This window comes from Leuciscus leuciscus (genome assembly GCF_965113295.1).
Source record: "Leuciscus leuciscus genome assembly, chromosome: 7".
Lineage (NCBI taxonomy): Eukaryota > Metazoa > Chordata > Actinopteri > Cypriniformes > Leuciscidae > Leuciscus > Leuciscus leuciscus.
Genome location: NC_138731.1, coordinates 35,324,758 through 35,343,769, shown reverse-complemented (window position 1 = coordinate 35,343,769; position 19,012 = coordinate 35,324,758). Strand labels below are relative to the sequence as shown.

Here is a 19,012-nt window from a genome sequence, read left to right as displayed (position 1 = left end):
AACTCTTTAATCTACTCTTACTACTTTAATCAAATTAACCCATAAAGAGTCAATAGATATCAATAGATAACAGAGCAATCAACAGTTTTCTCTCCATTTATCCACCAAGAAGCATAATAATGAAGAGATAATAATGGCAAATCTATCTTTAAAATTAACGTGAATGAATATTGTTAATATAAAATATGAAATATATACCTCCACAAATAAAAAAAATGACCATTATAGATTATTTTAGTAAAATGTATATGAATACTTTAACATGTTGCTTTACATGGCATGAGGTATTCCTTAAGATCACTACTGATATTTTCAGATTTAATGATTTTTTTTTCCATTTTTCATTTTATTGTTTTCTTTCTCTTATTTATGGATCAGCTATCAAAGTTGAAGATCAAAATAAACAAAATAAATGCCTGTTATAAAAGCATAGCTAACTAATATCTTAATCCTGTAATATATTTGGTTTCCTTTTAATACCTAACTTTCATTTGAATGGCTGTAATAATCGTACGAAGAACCCATTCGCTATTTTGCAATCATTTATTATGTGCCTTGTTTCCTTATTCCACTATTTAATGATCCATAAATCTTGTAAATCAACATTAGATCACCAAATCAACAGTCATGCTAACAGTCAGACACTGCTCTTGAGCTTTCTGGGGGGCCTATGGTCAATAAACACAGCAGGGAAGCAAAGAAATAAATGAATTACTAAAGAGTTTAGCCATGTGACCTATACCAGACAGATGAATAATTTATACATGCTCCCAATGATCAGGAATTTTAAATGCGTTATTATGGATAACAATAAAAACAGCAACAACTTCCAATGGTTTGGGTTAACAAATAATTTTTAAGTCTCTCTGCATCAAAATCAAATTCGGTACAGCCAGAAATTTAAGGCAAGTTTGAGTAAGGTTTTATATTCATGACTATTACCTACAGTCTTGTCTTTAACATTGATCTCAGCAGGTTTTAACCACCTCTGGATTTTCTAGCCTCATTTGAGCAAGACGTTTCTAAAAATATTTCATATACATCTTTTGTACATTTTAATTTTACAGGGACTTGGAAGTGTGCTAACAGTCTACCATGTAAATCTGAGGTTCTCAGATTAATTTAATTTAATTTAGAAGAATTCAGCCTAAACCAAACTCTACTTATGGTCACATTTAAATATATAAATGATATGCAAACTTTGTAAAGTAGGTTGTCCTCAATGAAGGGTCTTGGCTGTGAAACCACCTTTATGGCCATAAATAGAATGTCCTGGAAGTCAGTCAAAATGCAGAATTCCCAAGGTTCTTTGGGGACCTAGATTCTAGAATCATTTTGAGATAGACTGCAGCATTTGGGCTGCGTACATGAGGTGACCGGACTTATCAATTAAGAGTTAAAGCTGTTTTAAGTCTCATTATAGCACCAATACAATTGCAACTAATAAACTGCTCAATACAAAAAAAGGGGGAAAAATGCAGAAAAGGAGATTATATCACAAGAAACAAGAGAGATGATAAAATAAATATGACAACCTTGATGTCCTGTATAGCACAATAGTGAATAGTTACCTTACCATACAAGAAAAATTATATAATATTTTAAAAGACATGTAAATTGATTCCAAAATAGTAATAAAAATAAATAAAAAAATATTGTAAAAAACATATAAAGTATATAGTATGAATTCACTTATAATTCATGGACAAAATATATGTTTAACACAGCAATACATATATTTTTATGGTGATATTATTGTAGCATATCATAGAAATGGTTAAAATTATTCACGTTATGAATTATTTAAAGTGATAATTTATCTGGAAAGAGGTATTCCCTGTAAGAATCATTGTATTTGTTTAGATTTTTTTTTTTAAAGTATGTTTCTTCAAATGAATATACTGTAATAATAAAAAAACATAAAACAGACAACAAAATGCCATTCCACAGTGATGGTGGTAACCACAGTGACTAGATTTGTTATTGTAAATTAACAAAAACAATTACAGTAAATGCCGTTTGGTTATAGTATAGGAATGAAAGCTTAATCCTATCCACATTATGAATTAATACATAAAGGCAAAGCTATTTGCTTTACAGCAGCACAAAAACTCTGCAGGGAATACTGTACAGTCCTCAAACATACGAGCAAGGGTAGACTCGGCGACAGCTAGAAATGCCACATTGCAGGCATCAAGGTCATTGGTTTCCCCTGGGATACTTTCTTCTTCTGTGCAAACTCATAGATCTAGATGCATCTGACAATGATTAGATCATATTTCCATAAGAAAAATATTCAGCACTCTTTGATTTCATACTGCATGTTCTGAAAGAATATTTAAAGGTTTGAATTCAAATTCTTTTTTAGATGTTCTGAAGATCCATGCTAGCTCTATTCAGCTAAATGTCAAGCAAGTTCAGTTGGAAAGGTAGCCATGAGCAATTCATATTCATCTGATGACAGAGAGGATTCATCTGTTGCTTGGAAACCAAATGACCCATTCAAAAAGCTGCACAGTAGTATAATTCTTTGAACATATATATTGAGAACTATACAACTTCTTCAAAAAGTGCATTTCCAAAGGTATATCAGAGTATAGGCCTATGATTTGGCATTAGGCGCAAAATTCAAAGGTTTTATTTGCATTGCAGTATAATGATAAATGCAAACTCGTTGGCTTCTATAAAAAGTATTACATAACCCAGTTTTGCACATTAGGCACATGGAAAGTGGATCCTCAATTGCACTGAGAATATTAGTCACTGTTCAAAACTCTTCAAAAATGTCCTACGCAGAGTGAAACTAAGTCTCAAATTGCATTTCTAAACATTATTTCCATAATCTCCATCATCCCCTCTCACCTGACGGAGGATGAAGCTGGTGGATGTCGTACTGCCGTCGGATCTCTTAAGTCGACTGCGCCGTGAGTAGGTGCCTCTGTTCACCTGCAGGAAGAGAACAAGCTATTAATCCATATCTCTCCTCCCGACAGAACAGGGGCACCTTCAAACACACATACACCCACATATCCCACCACAACACTGTGTCAGAGGGGTCTCAATGGGGCCCGTTAGTTGTACAAGTTACTGTTAAGAGTCAAATGCACTGTGAAATCATTTCAGCAATTCATCACTTGCATTAATCACAGCTGTTTTGTGCAGCTCAATACAGTGGACATGAGGATCTTTGACCTATCCAGCGCGTGGTGCGTGACTAAAAGCTTGACAGATAAGGAGGGTCTATTGAAATAGGTGTCAAAGCGCATCACTACAAGGAAGCTGAACTCTGCAGTGCCACATAGACATCAATGCAATGTGTTGAGCAGGCGAAACTGCCCTTCAGTATGGCTGGCCGCAATGCAGTCCTACATCGAACCCCTTCAGGGTTGATCATGCGGTTAAAATATATGGACGGATGTTTTCAGTGAGTTTGTTGCAAAAGAAACAGTAAAACGTAAAAATGTTTTGCTCCGTAAAAAAGCACTGATGCTTACAAACTGGGTCAGGCCATGCATCCTTTGCAAGGAAATCAATGAGAACATGAATTATTTAGCAGCCTAATTAAGGGCCAATGCGTCAAACTGACATCCATTAATCTTTAGCACGTTTGGGATTCGTTTTTAATGATCCTATATTACTGTATAAGCAGCCTGTAGGTTAAAGGGATTTACCCCAAAATGAAAATTCTCTCTTCGTTTACTCACCCATATGAATTTCTAAATTCCACACAAAAACACAAAAGGAGATGTTAGGTAGAATGACAGACTCAGTCACCAATCACTTACATTGTATGAAAATAAATGCAACTAAAGTGAATGGTGAGGTTGTCGGTCCCTAACATTTCAAAGTCATTCGGGTTTGGAACAACATAAGGGTGAGTAAATGATGCCAGATTTTTTTTTTTTTTTTCAGGTGTACTGTCCCTTTAAGCTATTATTCCACATGATACATAGGCTAGGTTTAATAAAATACAAAACTCAAAGGAATTTTGCTCAGTGTGAAATAATATGAAAAGGGGAGAACAGGTAAACATCATTCTGACCATCAGTAAAAGATATCAGGAGAGCAAAACCTACACAAGACTTGAACATTTACAATTGTAATACCATGTTAAGCTTTTATGTACATTGAAGTAGGCAACCATGCAACTACCATGGTATGCCATTAGTATCAACACAGTAAGTGTAACAACATCAAGTCATCTATCATAAGTTAATGGAAATATTACAAGGACATTTAGAGGTTTTCTGCTTGTGAGATCTATTTAGGCAATGTATTACAACAAGCATACATAGCTAATATACAAAGTACATAAGAGCATAGTATAGGGCTATGATTTGGAATTAAGATGCTAAACTCAAAGAAATAGTTTGCATTGCAGTATTACAGATACAACACGTGACAAGTTTTGAACATATGAATTATTATGCAAAGATTCAAATGAGTCATTTACATTGAGTAAAAACCCTCCAAAAGAAAGCATATTGTCACTGTTGGCAGATTTGAAAGAAATATGTGCATTATGGATAAATGCAAACCGCTGGATTCTATAAAACACACACACAACTATGCGAGTCTATGGTGCAGATTCACAGCGCATCAACACCTTCTCTAGCGTCCCTACCTGAAAAATCGGCTTCTGGACCCCATCGCCTATCCCGTGTCGGGTGTAGATATGCCGGGACATTTCTGCGAGTTCATCGGTCCACGGTGGAGGTTGCCTTTCGGTCCCGGTCCACTGGGTCGGCGGAGGATACTGAACTGTTTGCTCCAGTTTCGCTGTGTTGTCCGAGGCTTGAGTGCGCTCGCGGACGGTGACTGATGCAGTGCGCGCGCTGCGAGTGCAGCTGTAGTGTACAAGTGTAGATGCAGCGCGAGCGGTCACCACTAGAGCATCGCGAGCTACTGTACAGCTGCTCAACAGAGGTCATCAGAAATGATGTATTAAGCAGTGTTGGCAAGATACCCCAAAATGTAGCCAATAGCACAGCTACCCTGTAAACAAAGCAGTTAGTTACAAATATACATGACATACTAAATTTAAGCTAATTAATATGATTTGTTTTAGAAATATAAAATTAATTAAAAAAAAAAAGTTAAATAGTCAGCTGCATTATGATCCAATACATGTGTATTATAAAACAAATTATCTCTAAAAGGAGTAGAAAAGCCGGAGTTATTCATAAACAGCACGTGCAGCAGATGTTGAAATTCGATTTTTTTCCCCCGTCGCTAACAATGATTTGATAGGATTTGCATGTTCAGTTTCAATGTTTTTACGGCAAATACTCACTTTATCGGTGTTGATTTTGTTTTCTGTGCTCCTGTCTTGAGTATTCTGTTCTTTTTTCTTTCTGAGCGGGAAACTGCACCAAACTATTCAGTGCGCGAATGTGCTAGTTGAAAGGTTCGATGAATCTATCGGACTGAATCGTGAATCGATTTTGCTGACCGATTCTTTGAAAATAAAGAATTCGCGAATCGAGCATCGCAAGTCTAAGCAAAATGTACTAAATCAATTAAATACCTTCGCTAGAGAAAATCTACATGATTTAAAAATAGTTAAGCTTTAAGTATTTCTCATGCAGGAAAATCTAAAGCATTCTCTCTGGTGGACAAGCGATATTCAATGTTCAACCATTTAAATTTTTACATAAAATTGTCTGGTGTTAAACAAAAATATTAGGCCACTATGCTATTTCTCAGAACATTACACGACTACAATGTTTATGTTTAAATTGAACCTTTAAGCACAATTTTATACATTAAAACAAATAAAAAATATTTAATATTTTTACTTTTCAAATTATAATATATAAAAACAAATTTTTATGTAATTTTATTCAAAGTGTTTGGTAGTTGTCAAACCATTTGGTAAAAAAAAGTTTATTCTGCAAAATAATTAAATGAATAATAAAAATTACAATCTCACTTACCAACAACACTGTAAAAATAAATGATCAATAAATTATGACATCATGTTTTTACATTGCTTTAGCTCATCAAAATAAGTTAAGCAATTTTCTACTTTTTTTTAAACAAATTATACAAGATTCAACACATTTTTTTCCCCAGTCAGTTTAATGTAATTTAAGTTGAAATGACATAAACATCCAAGTTGATTTTACTTAATTTAAGGCAGCAATTATTATTATTTTTTTTTACAGTGAATGTCATTTAAATAGGAAGTAGGTCCTTAAGTAGGAGACCTACATGCTGTTCTGTTTCTAAATACATAAATGACTACACCATAAAATGAACGCTAATGTAATGTGTGACCCATTTTAAATATGACAATATTACGGTCTCAGTGGTCTGTTGCAACACTCTGTAAAGCGGCCTCCTATGTATAGATTCATCAGCATGTCAGATGAAAACCAAGAGTATTACCGAAGGACATATTTTCTAACTCTTGTGTAACTCATCCACAAAAAGCTGATACAGAAATGCTAAATTGCAGGGGATCTGTATCATAGCAGTTGTTGCCTTTTTAACAGACCCTTTGAGGAAGGATTCACCCATGAGGTTGATGATTAGTAGGATATCAGCTGTGCATAACTTAGCAAGAAGATTTTCCAGAAAATATCCGGATTTGATGCACAAATTATGTATACTAGATATTAACTTTCAGCATCTCCAAAACGAGATTGGGAGAAGGCTGGGAAAGTATCCATCACAGAAAAGCAACCTTTGAAACAGGTAGTTTTTATTTTCTGAAGACTTTAACAGTTCACTGTGTTACAAAAAGAATTTTGAAAAATGAGCAGGCAGGATACAAAGAAATCTTGATGTTACAAAACATTGAATCCATGAGTACAATACAGATTTCCCTCTAAATCTCTTAAAACATACAGGTTTACAAATATACAGCAGCTTCTGAAATAAAGTCTTTTGAATTGGTTTTTATGTTTATTCGGTCTTGTGAAAGAACAAGGCATCTGGTGGTAAATAAATGTGTATAAAGTTAAGGTGCAATACAGACAAAGCCATTTATTTAACATCTAATATACAATATCTTTTTCCGAGCAGATTATGAAAAAAAATAAAGACAATTTTCATCTATATTTTACTACATTAATCCCATTTTAACACGAATGAAAGCGGTCTATATGGTAAGGGAATTATACATTTTCTTACTTCAGTTAAGGAGAAATGGCCGAGCATTTCTTTACTTATGTAAGAAGCAAAAAAAACCACAATTAATCAATCATTTTCAGCAGAGGAAATCATAGACTAGATGAAAATTATACCGTTTGCACTTTTACATGCTTAAATTAAGTCAAACAACAGCAAACACCCACAATGCAAACACAAGCGGTTCTTGCATATTATAAATATCATTATACAGTGAAACATATGGATTGACCATAAAGGGATTGCATTTGTGACCACTGTCAGTTCTAAAGCACAGGTTGTGAAGGAATTTATGAATGTTACATGAAAGTCTCTAGCATTTAAGTTGCACCAACTAAATCTGTCCCATAATTCTGGAATCACTAACATCGCATTGAAACTAAAACTGCCATTTTGATTGTAGGAGTTTATACAAGTGCTCTGAGTATTGGCACATAAAATCATTCCAGATTTGGTGATCCATGTGTAATCTTCTTCAAACAATTGTCCTCTCTATAACGCACGATGCCATCAATAAAAAATCCCACATTTGCTTTAGAAAGGCAAGAAATTAAAGTTAAGTCCGTTAACCCAGAAATAAATGGAAAATGGCAACAATTAACCATAAGTCTTAAAGAATTGCCTCTTTAAATGAAGAATAATATCATGTATGTGCATTTTACCATTTAGTCTTAAATTCACAATCAGAAAAAAAGAAGAATATGCTGGTGATTATCACAAGATGATGAAAATTATACTTATGGTTAGTGTGACTCGTTCCATAAATTCTGAACACCTGCCCTAAACTGCTTCACGGGTTAATGAGTGGGAGAGAAAAATAAATGCTTGCTTCCTTTCGAGTGGATTACATCTCTGTCCTGCGAAGACAAATGTAAGCCAATCTCTGCGTACCCCTTGACATCAATAGAGACGAGAGAGGAAAATGCTCTCGACCTCATTTCACCATTTGGAATTTGCATTGGATGTTAATTGCTGTGGAGTCGGACCTGGCATACAGTATTACAGAAGGGGTTGCTGGTAGAAGGCCGCTTGTTGCTGCTGGGCTGGAGCTGACATCGGATAGGAGGTTGGAGGCAGACCAGGATTAGCGTTCTGATAGGCAGACATGTCCATAGCCACGCCCATCTGTGGCGGGTAAGGGGCTCCAGGAGCTTGGTTCACGTATTGTGTATTCATGTGGCCGCTGCAAGACATAAACAATTTACAGTTACTTAAGGCAGTTTTCCCAACGTCGCTATCGGAATGATACATAAAAAAATAAAAATAATAAAAAACAAGAGTAAAGTATTAGACCCTTCTCCTGTGGTGTTTGGACACAAAACCTCTGTGGGGCAATATCACATATTGGCCTGGCATGGTTATGTGAGTGTTTTAGAGCATTTCTACTTATAGATTAGTGGTCAACCGATATGGATTTCTGATTGTCGATTTTTGATATATACATATCGCTATTTAATTTAAACACAGTAAAAAACACATAACAATTGCTCCAAAAAAATTTGTATTTATTGTATGTAATATTTACTAAAATAACATGTCATTAATAAATCATTTGTACAGATCTGATACTTTCTGCCGCACTTGGTTTTCTCTTTGGCACTTTCTTAATGAAGTCAAATATTTCATTTCATGTACTATTCTTCCATATATATATATATATATACACATACATATATATATATATATATATATGAAGTGGATCAAAAAAGTTCAAAGTTGTCCTAAGACAAGTCAACTTGACAAGACAAGTCCTAAGACAACAACTTTGATGAAAGGTTTTGATCCACTTCAAATGTTGACTACTGATAGATATAGAGATATATATACAGTATATGAACAGTATATGAAAAAAGTATTATAGCATTTGCCTTTCTATAATTAGACAGAACTGTTAAACAAAGACAGTAACTAGTGAAGACTGAGAATGAAAGCTCCTGTGCATTTGGACTCAGGATCAGGAGTTATCAGGGCTGTCCAAACAAAAGTTCCACTACCGACAGGCGACAGTTATCAGCCAAACAGAAAAACTTAACTGATGCAATAAAAAAAATAAAAAAAGCCAAATATCGACCAATATATATCAGCCCTGGCGATATATTGGTCGAGCATTAATAGATATGTCCTGATTCACTGTTGGCGTGGACAACTGCACGGTTTTGAAAGCTGCAATTTGAGATATATTCATTAACATGTAGAGCAGGCAAAAGTTGTTTGAGAATTAGAGGGAGGCTAGCAGGACAACTTTAGTATTACCTGATGTAAGGAGGTTGTGCTGGTTGGCTGGGGGCCGCTGAATTGACTGAAGGAGGAAGAGAGCAGAGAGGGCCAGCTTGGTCATTAAGACTATAGCCCTGTGGAACACCAGAAGACATGTAGGCTCCAGATGGTTGATAACCCTGAGAGAGACAAGAAAGAAAGAAAGAAATCAGAATAATGCTTTGGAAGAAAAAAATCTGAATTGTTATGTTTTAATTGCCAAATCACCAAATTAATTGCCACTAATTTTCCATTTAGATGGCTAGACCAACCTGCATAGTGAGAGGTGTAGGGGCTCCTGGGTAAGTGCCTTGGATGGTCTGCATTTTGGAGTATGTATTGTAAAGTGGAGCCTCATTCATCAGCTGGTTATACAGCTCCAGAGCCTCCAGCACCTTCACATTCAGCTCGGACAACTCTGAGTGCTTCCTGCAGGAATGAGGGAGATGTTCTTTCTCATATGCCAAGACTGGGAAAACAGGCAGCTTGTTTTGGGGTAAGTTTTGATTTCAACAAACCTGTCAATCTCTTCTAGTTTCTCATCAATCATTGGGTTCATCTTTTCACAAGCAACTAGAAGATGAAGAGAACAAAAGATGAACACACTGGAATCATCATTTACCCAGTGGAACTGTCAAAACTTGTGTTCAATGTCACATATGACAACAGTGACAAAACACATGTCGGAGGTAATTGTACCCAAGTGTTAGTTAACACAGATCACAATCCCCTGACTTTCTTAGCTCGAATGTTTAATACAAATCAACACCTAATTGCGCTGGTCATTGTAGTACAATTTAGAAATTCATCATAAAAAGGAATCAGAATTGTCACTCTGCTGATAATTGTACATGAGATCACAGCAAAGCAAACCACATCAATCCAATCAATTCCCGATGGACAAAAAAATCAAGTCCAGTCCGACATTATTTCTTGTTCAAGAAGCCGTTTCACTAGGATATACGTCACAATAGGGAAGAAAAGACTCTCAACTTTAGTTACATGCTGACTTTAATAACTGTGGAAACCAGTCATCACAGTCTGTGAAAAGAGTTGGTCATATTTAGTTTGTACCGCCCACCCCTACACCTAAAATGCAGTTGATTTCAGCAGAGAAGACATTAAAACCCTTTCACACGTCAGTTTAAAATATTCTGGCTGACCCCCCAGCGTGAGTTTTTCAAGGCGACCGTTATTTAGAACGTGTCACTTTATGATTTCCATGGTGACGCGTCATTGCTTGTGACGTGACACACCACAGCAACAACAGCGCTGAATGAATGATGATCTGCTTTTACGTCATTTTTTTTTTTTTTTTTAAATATTCACAAATTTGTTAGCTATGGCATGAAATATCTTATATTCCGATCAAATATATGTCAAATATATGCAAGTGGATGTGTTTTGTTGTTTAAACACCTTTATAACAATCGCGTTAGTTGAGCTGTATGCGCCTCCATGTTAGTTTGTGCCGCAGACACAGTTCAGAGAATCGGATCTGTTGGATTTACAACACGTGAATTCATCCACTTCTCCCGAAATACATAAAAGTAAGTGGCTGGTGAACTTGGAGAAGAATAGATTAAACTTTAAAGTTCCTTACACAATGTGTATCTGATATGAATAAAACGTGTCTAATTATAATGGAAAGGATTATTATAGCCTCTTCCATAGACATCTGTGTGTATTTTATAAACTCTAAATGTATTGTTTTTTTTAGTACTTATGTGAATTTATATGTCTGAAACCTAAAATAAACATTATGTGGTTGAAATACTGAAAACTTGTGATATATGACAGCTCTGAGCGCGCCTGTCTCTGGCTCAGCGCCAGCCAACGCGCGAAAGCACATTTGAATTTAGCAGTTGATCACGTGATGCACCGACCGTTCTAATCACACCAGTGTGATTGTACGTGCGAAAGGGTTAAAGACATCCTAGTACCTTCTAATGTGATCAGCTCTGGGGTGTCAGGTGAGGCATCTGCAGGGTCTGTGTTCTGGAGAAGGTAGAGAGTTTTGTCCATCTTCTCCTGTAGAAAACAACAATCAATATAAGACACCAAAAGAACTTCCTCTAGAGCCTGTTTTTCATATCAGTTACTTCTGGACACTTTTCTAGATTAGTGGTGAGGTGTGGCCGAGTCACCCGAAGATCATCCAGCACTTACCTCATCTATATACACAGGCTCAGGTTCAGCTTTGACTTCAACGATGGGCTCTTCGGGGACTACTGTCTTCTCTACATACATCACTACAGGAAAGAGAATTCAGGAGATCTGTATGTGCAATTTGAGTAGAAAAACAAACCATCCAGGTTTTAAAGTGTATTACCAGGGTCTGGTTCAGCATTCAGGTTGGTGGTGACAAAGTTAGAAGGGAACAAGCCTACTCCTCGATGATTCTCTCCTTTCCACCAGTTTGGATCACTGTTGGATAATAGCAACATTATAATTTAATAATGGACAACCAACAAAATATGGGATATGGAAAATGTAAACACTAAGAATTTTTTTTTTTATTATTCTTTTTTTATTTATTTAATTTGATAACATAACTCAATATTTATTCAACACTGATTAAAATAATGCCCCTGAACAATCAGTTTACCTGTCATCTAGAATGAGCACAAGCTCTCCAGTCTTAAAAGTGAGTTCATTGTCCTCAGCCGCTTCAAAATCATAGAGTGCGCGCACTTTACGTGACTCTTTCCCTCCATTTGTGTTGTAGGGTGGATCAGATATCATGGTGAGGGGTCGTGTCTCTGCCTGCTGTTTCTGTTCCTGTAAGGACAGCTCAATGGCTGCACGGAGCAAAATACAAACACTCATTATCTGGGTAAAGAAGGCTATGGTTTGAATCCACAGTTACAATGGCAAATAATTTATGATGCTTTGGCAGGGCCCCAAAATCAGTTGTCAGATCAGACTAAATAAACCCTAATATAAAAAAAACCCATGAAATTATGAACAACCGTCCTCACCTTTGGCCAGGTCATCATCATTAGGGCCTCTGCTGGTGGCAGGAGTGCTAATAGGTTTTGTGCTAGAGCTCTGCAATTACAGATCACATGATAAGAGATCAGCACTGATTTGAAAAAAAGTTACTTCTAAAATAAAGTATATATTATATGCATATACTACATTACCATTCAACCGTTTGGGGCCGGTAAGATTATTTGAATGTTTCTGAAAGAAGTCTCTTATGCTCACCAATGTTGCATCTATTATTATTTATTAAATACAGTGAAAACACCAAGACTGTGAAATATTAGCATTTAAATTAATTTCTATTTTAATATATTTTAAAATGTAAATTTATTCCTGTGATGCAAAGCAGAATTTTCAGCATCATTACTCCAGTCTTCATTGTCACATGTCCTTCAGAAATCATTCTAATATAATTTCTTATTATCAGTTGTAAACAGTTGTGCTGCTTAATAAATCATTTGACATAAAAAAAAATTTCAGGATTCTTTGATGAATAGAATGTTAAAAAGAACAGTATTTATTTGAAATAGAAATTTTTCATAACATTATTAATGTCTTTACTGTCACATTTGATCAATTTAATGCATCATTGCTAAATTAAAGATTTCATTTCTTAAACTTGCTAAACCCCAAACCTTTGAATAATAGTGTATAAAATATAATATACATTGAATGATATTGTTTATATTGCACACCAGCTGAACACAGTCTATGAATGAACACAGAACTATAACGCCATCTATAGATGTACTAAAGTAAATACCAAAGAAAAAAAATAGAAGCAAAAACACTGACACTGACTCAGATAAGGTTAACCAATGACTAAACCACAAACCATTTATAAGTAGGTTTTTGAGATAACATGTATATGATGACCTTTGAGTGATAACAGTAAATTCTTGTGACCTATTTTACATAGTTGGCACTTATTAACAAATACAGAAAGGTTCACATGCCCTAATCCTGTAGTCTAACACAATAAATGGAGGAGAAAGAGAACAAAGAATTGACATCTCATGGTGCCATGAGGTCAGTGCGGGAAATATGAGGCAGGAAATTCCATTCTAACCGCTTGGTTTTCTAGTCTCTAGTTTACACACATGCTTTAGCATTCCAGACGCACTTGGCTGATTTATACAAATGGCTTAAGTGTTAACAGATATGTCATGTGAGAAACAGTGGTCATGTTTAGTCACATGGCTGCTTCTGAAATCACATATTTCCTTACTAAGCACGTGACTCAAAAAAGTATGCCCGTTATTACAGTACTCATAGAAGAGTAGGCAAAAAGAACTTGTTAAAAAAAAAAATGAATCAACCGTGCTATTTCAGGTTTTGCCCATACACTGCAAGTAGTTCTTTAGGTTGGCAAATGTATATTAGTGAAATATTATTACAATTTACAATAACTGTTTTCTGTTCAATCTTTTTCTTTTGTGGCAAAGTGGAATTTTCATCAGTCATTACTGTAATATCTTTTTTCAGGATTGTTTGATGAATAAAAGTTTGAAAGAACAGCATTTACTTGAAATAGAAATCTTTTGTAACATTATACATTTCTTTACTGTCACTTTTGATCAAAGTGTTCTTGCTTCTCTCGTGTTTCTCTCGTGTTCTTGCACGAAAATATTAAATATTAGATTAATGAAAATATTAGTTTCTTTCCTAAAAAAAAAAAGAAGATCCTGATTAATGATCCCAACTTTTTGAAGGGTAGTGTATCGGTACTTTATGTATGATATACAGTAATTATATGATATAATATAATAATTAAAACCAACAACGACAACAAACATACATAAAAATATTTTCGCTAACACTTTATTTGACAGTGTCCTTGTTCCACGTTACATGTAGTTACTGTAGTAATAACTATTAAAAGTACATGTAGTTAATTATTATTACTCAGTGCTTAAATGTATAATTGCACTGTAACACGGACACCTTAAAATAAAGTGTAACCATATTTTCTTACATTTTAAGATGCAAATATCTGATATTAACAGCCACAGAAACTTCAAAACAACATTGTAATGACCTACACTGCATACATGCCATAGCATGAAAACACAGATACATCTGTCACAGATTACTGTGACCTTACCAGTACAGAAAAACAAACTGAATAACTAATGAACTATGCAGATCTGGGATGCAAAAAGTCGCTATGAATTTAAACTTAGCCAAGTTTCAGGGTCATTTATCTAGGCCAAATACCAGCGGCTGCTGTCTCTTCATCAGCATCTGTGTTTATGAACAGCTGACAGCACAGTGAGATCCAACAGGATCATGTTATTAGTTGATAGTAGGAATACTTGGGGGTAACACTTTATTTCGATGGTCCACTTTAGACATCATACTAACTATATGTAACTTTGCAACTAAATGTCAACTCCCAGTCATTAGAGTATTAGTAAACTGTCTACTTAATATTTGTTAACAAATTATTTTGATGCTCCCCCAACAGACATTCTAGTAGTGACCATAAGGGGCTGTTTACACCTGGCCACTTCATGCGTTTTCTGGAAAAGACCAGGTGTAAATGCCCTCCGAAATGCATTCCAGACGGATTTAAAGCCGATCGCTCAAACCACTTCAGGAGGTGTGGGCCGCATTCCAGACCAAGGGTAAATGCATCTGGTTGTTGAAACCAAATATGTACATTTTACTCCTCCCAAAAATGCTAAAAAATAAACGTGTCAGAGCGTGTTATAGGCTATATGTCATGTTATAGCCAGATGCAACACGCATCGCCACAGATGAGCAGCCGAGCATCTACTATTACTATTTACTATAACTTTATTAAAAGTAAAGAAACAAAATGATCTCACCAGGGCTGTTGCCGCTCTCTCTTATTGCGGAGTTTGATTTAGAAATTTTAGCTGATGATTAATAAAGTGCAGCTCATATCTGTTGCTTTCGGTGACGTGCACTCCATTTAATCTGCATATAGCGCGGGAATTGAAGATCGGATTTATATCCGATTTGACAAAACGCATGGAGTGGCCAGGTGTAAACAGTTCCAAAGTAACTTTGCAAGTACATGACTTATTCTACTAACCCAAACACCTAAACCTAACCTAACCTAACAGTCTACTAACAGTCTAATGAGAGTTAGTTGACATGTAGTTGCAAAGTTACTCATAGTTAGTAGTAGAATGTCTAAAGTGGACCATCGAAATAAAGCGTAACCTACCTGGGTGTTTGCAGTGGGAAAGGTGACTCCTTCTTCTTTGAGGGACTTGATGGTGGCACTGATGAGACTCAGTTGCGGGTCTTTCTGGAATTCTTCGACCCACTCCACCATCAGGGCCTTCAGTTTCTCACCAACCTTTGGGTGAACCTGAGGAGAGGAGCATGAGGATAGTGACAATTATCAATATTTATTGTACTCTGAAACCAGGATTTGCCTTAATGAATAGGATTACACTAATATTTATACAGCAAGCTGCAGTTCCTTACCTTGTTCAACACACTACGAACTTCACTGGCAAACTCCCGCGAGCAGATTTCTAGGTGAAAGATTTTTCCACTGTTTGAGACACAGGCACCTAGCAACTAAACAAGGAAATTACAGCAATATTTAAACAGCTATTATTTGCTTAAAATACAGATTTGCCATTTTGTGAACAGGTTTGATCGATTCATTGAAATGTTCTATACAAACAGTGATTGGACACATTTAACAATTCTATTTAAATATGTGTAAATGAAATTTGACATCACAATAAAGATTAATAATAATAATAATAGTTATTATTGCACACCTGTAACATAACTGTTTATACTATAAATATTTGTAAATAAAATGTGATATCATAATTAAGATTAATTATTCCCAAGAACATCAACACTGTGACAACCCAAATGACTGTTTTCTGGACTGTAGACACCCTTGTGGGTGCACCTCTGTTTTACTACAATGGGAACTGAAGATGAAGAGCTCACCGTTAACGCTTGCATAGCGACGTGAGGGACCTTGTGGTTCACCCGCTTCATGACTGACCTGAGACAGTCCTTTGCACTATAAAAGAAAAAGAGTTAAAACGACAAAGAGGGGCACGATAATATCTATATTAGGGAGAAACCTATATAAGAACAATAATGCATTCAAGCAACGTTCATGTTACTAACTGTTACTTGAACATTAAAAAAATACATAGGCCCAGTTTCACAGACAGGGCTTAGATTAAGCCAGGATTAGGCCTTAGTTCAATTAGGACATTTAAGTAGCTTTTATAAACATGTCTTAGAAAAAACATAACAGGTGTGAATCTTGAGATGAGACACTGACATATTTTAAGATATGTCAGTGCAAGTAGCTTTCAGTTAAAACAGCTCAAACATGCATTTTAGTCTGGGACTAGTCTTAAGCCTTGTCGGTGAAACCGGGAGATAGGCTAGTTATTCAAATCTTGTTCGTATGCTGATATTTCAGCTCACCCATTCGGAGTTGTCCCAACCCGGTCACAGATGTCCATAATGAGGCCCCAGTCCTCTGCTGTGCTAGTTTCACTAGTTGCTTTCTCTGAAAATGCAAATGAGCATCCAAATGAGACACTCAGTGAAAAGTGTCTCATTACGGAGTCAAAGTCTCTGCCTCTGCATGTCTAAATGTCTTTTCATTTACATAAAGGCAATAAACACAGAAAACACAAACTTTGAATATTACTAGTTTTACATGATAGGAAGGACAAGTGTTTGTCAAGTAGTTAGAAAGTAGGACAGGGTGTTTCCTCCGAGGACGCAAGGGAGGCAGTGTTTCCTCAAAAAACTGGATGACAAAATAATCGATACTACAAAAGTAAAACAATGCAAATATTACAAAATGTGACAAAATGTGTAAGTCACTCGATAAATCGATAAATGCGATAAATCCTGCCTCTTGTTTTCGTGCGCATTCTCGAATCAGCCTGGATGAAGACAATGATGGCGTTAATGGGAAGACTAATTTTTTTTTTTTAAACAACTCAGCCACTTAGATATTACAGCTTTATGTCATGCCAAAATCAAGCTTGAAATGGGCTGAAAACATAATGCCTGTGGGGGGTTTTAGTGAGCGATCAGCTTGGGGAAATGAAAAGTAAATTTTCGTGTCTGTGACCAGTGTGTACAAGCTTGAAGACTGCTGAAAATAACTGCAGAAATATTTAACCAGGAAAAGTAAGTGTAACAGGGACATATATTTACATTTGATATTAAAAAAATGTGAGGACTTTGCCTCATCGTCCCGTTAAACAGTCAAAGCAGCCTGTTTTGCCTGTTATTTTACATATTCAGCTTGTCACAACAGGCACAACCATTTCTGTCATAATCGACTATGCCTAGATTATTTGTCCCCTCCTTCAAGAACAAAACTGGCCACATTTTAATGACTAACTCTTAAAGGAAAAAATCACATTGCGTAATCTAGCACAATACACCTTTAAAATAAAATGAACAATACTCAAGTGAGTTAAACTCCTCCATAGAGGAGCATGCGGTGTCAGAGGTTCATACACACTGAGCTCACAAAGGACAAAGCTGACAAAATAAGACCAATGTACATGTATACTACTGGGTTCCCACACCTTTTGACAAATTAACTTCCATTATACTTCCAGTCATGCTTACTGGAAATATATTAAAAAAATTATTAAAACAAATTTTAATCTAGAAAATTTAAAGAGCAGAGCATTTTGATTCTATTATTTAATAATAATAATACATTATATAAACAAGATAATAGACTATTTTCTGTTATATAATTTTTTTTATATTATATTGTCTTGTTAATTACTTTTATTATAATGTATTGTATTATGAACCGATAGAATCATATATAAATATCAATGGATATATAAAAAATATAAGACTACTCAAAAATCTTTTTGACAGATAATAATTAAACTGAATAACTGAAATGTTCATCTGACAAGTTCCAGGAATTTAGAATATTTTAAGGATGAGGTCAACTACATTATTTACGTTTGAAATCTTTAACAATTATATCCTGATATATAAGATGTATCAGAGTAATAGAAAAAAATAAACAAAACAGAAATCAGAGATCTTGAGGATATGACAGTAAACAGAGCGCTGTATCTATCGGCCCTGTTGACTTGTCAAGATCACAACACTTCGATAAAAACAACAGCCAAACTCACCCACATCCTGATCGAACGGATTTTGGCCAAATAAAGGCATTTTTCGACCTTTTCCTATCTATTAAAGAAGAAATTCGAGCGTATTATCTACGTAGATCGACGATTTCTCCTTCTCTCATCCATTAAATTGCGTTCACTTCCACCAGTTGCTCTTCCGTAAACTTAGTAAGCAAAGGCAATGCCTGTCAGAAATCGCATACGTGTCATAGCAGTCAAATCATTCTTGATTTTAAACTATATTCAGAATTCACCTAATCACCTAATCACCTAATTTACCTAATTCAATTATTTATTTATTTTGTTTTTATAAATCTATTTTTCTGACAGGCATCACAATTGAGTCCTTTTAAAGGCAAGTGCGTTCTGAACTCGAGCCCGCACTGCCATCTAGCGACTGGAATAGATGCTTGTGCGCTCTCTGTAATCCAAAATGTAACTCAAATATTATAATTAGTATTATATGTATTATTGTCATCATTACTTTTTGT

The 19,012-nt window shown here is 35.4% G+C and overlaps 2 protein-coding genes across 2 annotated transcripts in view; both read right to left on the bottom strand.

Moving 5' to 3' along the window:
* Positions 1-4,827, bottom strand: part of cacnb4a (calcium channel, voltage-dependent, beta 4a subunit) — a 42,972-nt gene extending 38,145 nt beyond the window's left edge. Inside the window, exons 1-2 of the mRNA XM_082174926.1 lie at positions 4,625-4,827; positions 2,863-2,946 (exon numbers count right to left, since the gene is read on the bottom strand). Coding sequence (XP_082031052.1) covers positions 2,863-2,946; positions 4,625-4,687 — 147 coding nt within the window. The 5' untranslated portion in view covers positions 4,688-4,827. The remainder of the gene's footprint in view (positions 1-2,862; positions 2,947-4,624) is intronic.
* A 1,858-nt stretch (positions 4,828-6,685) lies between these two features.
* Positions 6,686-18,695, bottom strand: stam2 (signal transducing adaptor molecule (SH3 domain and ITAM motif) 2). Its single transcript, XM_082174522.1, has 14 exons — positions 18,525-18,695; positions 16,822-16,906; positions 16,327-16,402; positions 15,841-15,936; positions 15,575-15,721; positions 12,372-12,441; positions 11,999-12,191; positions 11,723-11,817; positions 11,560-11,642; positions 11,334-11,421; positions 9,909-9,963; positions 9,663-9,819; positions 9,388-9,530; positions 6,686-8,317 (listed from the first exon to the last, which is right to left on the bottom strand). The coding sequence occupies exons 1-14, from the start codon at positions 18,562-18,564 to the stop codon at positions 8,134-8,136; spliced, it is 1,512 nt and encodes a 503-aa protein (XP_082030648.1). The 5' UTR covers positions 18,565-18,695; the 3' UTR covers positions 6,686-8,133.
* Between the last annotated feature and the right edge of the window lie 317 nt (positions 18,696-19,012).

Excerpts from the sequence above, each read along its gene's own strand:
- stam2 (XM_082174522.1), bottom strand. The coding sequence starts at position 18,564 with ATGCCTTTATTTGGCCAAAATCCGTTCGATCAGGATGTGG. Across the intron at positions 15,937-16,326 it reads TCGCTATGCAAGCGTTAACG|TTGCTAGGTGCCTGTGTCTC; the intron begins GTGAGCTCTTCA and ends TTCCTTGTTTAG. Across the intron at positions 11,818-11,998 it reads GTGCTCATTCTAGATGACAG|TGATCCAAACTGGTGGAAAG; the intron begins GTAAACTGATTG and ends ATTATCCAACAG.